General features: G+C 48.0%; 1 protein-coding gene across 2 annotated transcripts; it reads right to left on the bottom strand.

The window, feature by feature from the left end:
• Positions 1 to 1,224: 1,224 nt before the first annotated feature.
• Positions 1,225 to 4,252, bottom strand: LOC124699492 (B3 domain-containing protein Os03g0620400-like). 2 transcript variants are annotated; one of them, XM_047231788.1, is made up of 6 exons: positions 4,147 to 4,252; positions 3,602 to 4,052; positions 3,292 to 3,494; positions 2,729 to 2,981; positions 2,119 to 2,360; positions 1,225 to 1,669 (listed from the first exon to the last, which is right to left on the bottom strand). In XM_047231788.1, exons 1-6 carry the CDS (start codon positions 4,246 to 4,248, stop codon positions 1,415 to 1,417), a joined length of 1,506 nt encoding a protein of 501 aa, XP_047087744.1. In that variant the 5' UTR covers positions 4,249 to 4,252; the 3' UTR covers positions 1,225 to 1,414. The 2 variants fall into 2 exon arrangements, with proteins under 2 accessions (XP_047087744.1, XP_047087745.1); XM_047231789.1 differs by having other exon boundaries at positions 1,472 to 1,658.
• Positions 4,253 to 4,510: the final 258 nt, after the last annotated feature.

Here is a 4,510-nt window from a genome sequence, read left to right as displayed (position 1 = left end):
TACGAGGCGAGCCACGTCCGGTCCGAAGCAAGAGTGCGTTGTCCGCGGAAGAACTGCTCGCACTGGTTGAGCCAGTTGAGGGGGTCCTCGACGCCATCATACGTGGCAAAATCTAGCTTCGCGTAGCGTGGGGGGAGCGATGCCGGCGGCGCCCTGGACGGGGTACTCCGCGCGACCAGCGGAGGGCTCCGCGAAGCGCGAGTACGTCGGTTCCGGGAAGGACGGTTGCGGAGGGTCCCCGACGGCCGTGTAGACGGGAGGAGGCGCCGGTGCAGCCGAGTAGATGGGCGGGGGCTCCGTCGCGGTCACCCACACCGGGAGCCGGGAGGGCGACAGCGGAAACTGCACCCGCTGGATGGGGACGCCCTGGGGCAGCGAGGCGGGACCGGCGCTGGGACCCGGCTGCCACGACGCCCACGGCGTCGGAGGCGGTGAGGCCGAGGGCGGCACAGGCACGCCCTGGGCGGACGGAGCCGCCGGTGCGGCGGGGTAGGCGGTGAGGGGCGGCGGCAGGGATGGCGAGGTCATCCCCTGCGTGCCGATCAAGTACAGGTGGATGCCCTGTACCGCGGTGGCGAGGTCACGGATGACCGTCGAGAGCTCTTGCTGCGAGAGGAGGGGAGCGGCGTCGGCGGCCTCCGCCATGGACGTCGCGTCTCCCGTGGAGGGCGGCGGCGAACGCGGCGGCAAGTGCGTGGCGGCGGTGGAGGCCGGCGGCATCTCGGAGGTGGCGGCGATGGTGGCGGCGGTTTGGCCCAAAGACATGATCGTAACCGAGGAAGCTGATACCAAATTGGTAGAATCAGCGTATCTACCAGGTCTAGGGCGGAGATTGTAGGGGAAGGGACAGTGTGCGTGCGGAGGCGAGGGCGCCGTCGCGCGGCTTGGGGAGAGGCGGCGGCGCAAAGCTGGAGCGGCGGCTAGGGTTTGGGACTCCGACTCCTGAGGGAGTCGGCAACAAAATATGTTTATTGCTTAATTGTTCTTGTCGATTACAACTCATATATATAAGAGAAATCTGCTAAACCCTAATCTGCTAATTGGCCATGCCCATAGTTTCTTGTAAGGAAATACAGGAACAGCCAGAAAAATCTAGTGAAGACAATATCCACCCTGCAGAAGACTAGGCCCCTCCATATTCACTGCCACGGTAACCGGATTACTAGAGAGATTGCATGCTGTTGGCATCGACACAAGACAAATCTCAAGGAGCTAGGAAACAATAGGGCATCACGAATAATTTAAATTCAGGGCACATAATAAGTCTGCCAATCTACTGAAGTCAGTAATTGGCCATGCCCATAGTTTCCACATCCATCCAGATCCAAAAGCAGCAAAGAGCTCTCGTGAATATACAAAATGCCAGCATAGAGAACAGAGACCTCTGTGTACGTATCTTGTCAATGTCGTGAAACTAACAATGCTTGCTGCGAATGATGTAGACCATCATCTTTGGTTGCCCCTTGTTTTTCATCAGCTCAAAGAGGCAGATATCCCCCTCCCGCAGTTGATTGTCGCGGGCAAAAGAAGTCCAGCCTCCACTTATCCTCAGGGCACCTCCGTTGTCACATAACTCGCTATGCCATGTCTGGTTCTTCCCCTCCACCTGAAGCACCAATCTCCGGCTCCCCTTCCAAAGGTACGTAGCAGAGTATTTCCTGTTGAAGGACTGTTCATATGCATGTACAATATTAACATATTAGAATAATAACATGATTTATTTCCGGACCATGCAGGAGGACTACATGTCATACATATTAAGGACAAGAAAATTCGAATACATGTCAAATTTCAAAATCCACACAACAAAGACCACAAGAACAACATAGATACTGAAAAACAAGGGGTACAAACAAGGATAGTTGATAGAACAAAACAGTGGTAGATAACCAAATTTCTCTTGATACAGTAGATCAATGGTTGAAACATAACTCTCATAAATCTAATTCGTAAAACTACTATGCACCTTTTTGGGGTACAAACTACTGTTGCTGGTACTACTGATGCTACAACTATACATCTCATTCATGGTCGCGATGTAAATGGGCAATTGGGCTTATATGGGCTGGTTTCTCTCCAAAGGAAAGAACTGTAACCTCATAATCAGAAGAAACTTACTAAAGAGAAGGAGACTTTGTTCTTGGTCATTACTGTGACGTAAATATGCAGTTCTGAAGAAATGGCTCCAACTTTGGCCAAAACTTTCTTCCTCTGAACTTCCGTTAGACAGGTACCCAGTGGCATCATGATTGCGAGATCACAAGTTCTGTCAGTATCACCATGATTGGAAGACTTATTTTTTTGATTGGGAGACTTCTCACTGATTCCATGTTCATATGCCAAAGAGAAATTTTTTTCTCCTGAAAAGTTATAACACAAATCACACAAAGATACGAACTCTTGGCATGGTAATACTTGTGTGATACTAACATACGGTCAACCGGCTCATCCTTAATACACACTGTGGAGGCAATATTTCAGAGGAGGGATGTTAGAGTACGTCATGGGCCTGGGCCCGTTAGTTTTAGGGTTTGCTTAGGGGTCAAGTAAGCCTTGCTTGGGAGTCAAGTAAACCTCTCTATATATGGAGAGGAGATGTATCAATCTAATCAAGCAAGAATTAAGAAGGAAATCCCTTCCCTCTTGCCACCGGCCGTGGGCAAAAGGCCCCCGGCCGGCCTTCTGGCGCCATCCCTCTAGCAGCACCATAACAAGGGATGATCAATACCTCCATTCCGAATCAGATGAACCATCACTTTGAATTTTCTCCCCTTAGCTTTCTTCATTGGCTGAAAGAGGCACAGATCTCCCACCAGTAAATGATTGTCACGGGCAAAGTCAGACCAATAACGACTGCAACGACCTCCATCAGATCTGACACGGAACTCACAGGGCCACTTCTTGCTCTGTCCAGGCAGCTGGAATGTGATAATCTGACTTTTGTGTGGAAAGTGTGCGAGTGCATAATCCATAGGAATTACCTGATCATAGAAAGGTACAGAATGTGACACTGATGTAAGTTTTAACCGAAGTGTTAATACTGCAACAAAAGTGATACACACCCAAGAGAATGGTTTCCAGTGTAAAGCAAGACAAAGTTTTACAACTGCAAGAAAAGCTAAATTCACCAAGTACATAGGATCTACAACGATTATGCATGGGTCTTTTGCTGCTTTGTTGTCTTTTTTTTCCTAAACAATAAAAAATGGAAGATTTATGTATCTGAAAGCACAACAAGGAACATAATTAACTTCTTTTCAGGGGGGAATTCATGCAATTAACTTAATGTACCAGATCCGGATATGGTTTCACACTGGGCTTCGTCACCATAGCCAGAAGCAGAGGCATTTCAGGTTGAGTTTCTTGGACAAGTGCAGCTATTTGTTCCTCATGTTCTTCTGTTACATAGCACTTCCCTGATAACACATAAAGAGGCTTCGGGAGTGCGAGATCATCCGACTCATAGGAGTCATGCTCATGAGGACTGTCTTCTCCTGTAAATCAAACAATTTCAGAAGTAAGAGCAAGTGCAGTAAAATAGTACTCCTACAATATAACGACATAACGTGATAAAAATTTGCAAATCAGTTGTAAAGTTAACCTGACAAATTCCTGGATGGAGAAGATAGTGCATCTTTCTTTGCTCGTTTTCTACAATAGCTAGAGCTTCCACTCTGGCATCCATCTGATCCTCCACGTCCTGACGAGTGAGTTTTACTATCACTGGAGCTGCTTGACATGTCTGTAGAATATGTGCTTGGTTCTTGCCCACCACTATTGCTCTGTATGCGAGCACAGGACACCACTTTCTCACAACCACTGGAATCAAAGAACACGACCTTGAAGCGAGCACTTCCACGATATCGGAACATCAACGAGTCGTTCTCCGCTATATGATTGGCATTGACAAATGCCTCCCATCCAGATCTGAGTACTGTTTTGTTTCTACGCTCAGTGATTTCGACGTCGTATACATTACCATCAGGGGCTTCTAATTTGATGGTTCTTGACAACTTCCATGCAAAATAGTTCACAAAGCTCTCTGGTATGACCTGCAAAAATGTTATTTTGTTAGGAAAATTAGCGTCAGATTAAAGCAGCTCTCATTGCAACCGAGTCGATGACCAGGCAATCCATTGTGCTTACCATGCTATGCCTAGAATTCCCGTCCATCTGCGTGACGAAACACTTGACCTTTCCATGCAAATGGGTCCAGTATCTATTGCAGCACTCACAAGACTTGCGCATCTTGCAGCCTACAGTATTAATGTTCTATAAGGAGAAATGCATGGATCGTGCCATATATGGCAGAGAAACTAAATCCTGTCATCCACTACACCAATCTTGACACAAAAAGGTAGGGTAACACTGCAACTACTCAAGAAGTTACCCGACATTCAGAAACAAGAGCCGGAAACCGGCCTGTAGCTTCTTCCTGTAGAGAAATCTGGAGATCCTTCGTTATAAGCTGCAGCAGATCTTCCTGACCCAACAAAAGAACTGAAACAAG

Source organism: Lolium rigidum, chromosome 3 (assembly GCF_022539505.1).
Source record: "Lolium rigidum isolate FL_2022 chromosome 3, APGP_CSIRO_Lrig_0.1, whole genome shotgun sequence".
Classification (NCBI taxonomy): domain Eukaryota; kingdom Viridiplantae; phylum Streptophyta; class Magnoliopsida; order Poales; family Poaceae; genus Lolium; species Lolium rigidum.
Note: the sequence above shows the minus strand (reverse complement) of the source record. Positions and strands in the feature narration are given on the sequence as shown.

Coding starts and splice junctions, on each gene's coding strand:
- LOC124699492 (XM_047231788.1), bottom strand. CDS start 4,248: ATGCGCAAGTCTTGTGAGTGCTGCAATAGATACTGGACCCATTTGCAT. Junction 2,982..3,291: donor TGAAACCATATCCGGATCTG/GTACATTAAGTT, acceptor TTCTATGATCAG/GTAATTCCTATGGATTATGC. Junction 2,361..2,728: donor TCATCTGATTCGGAATGGAG/GTATTGATCATC, acceptor ATAACTTTTCAG/GAGAAAAAAATTTCTCTTTG.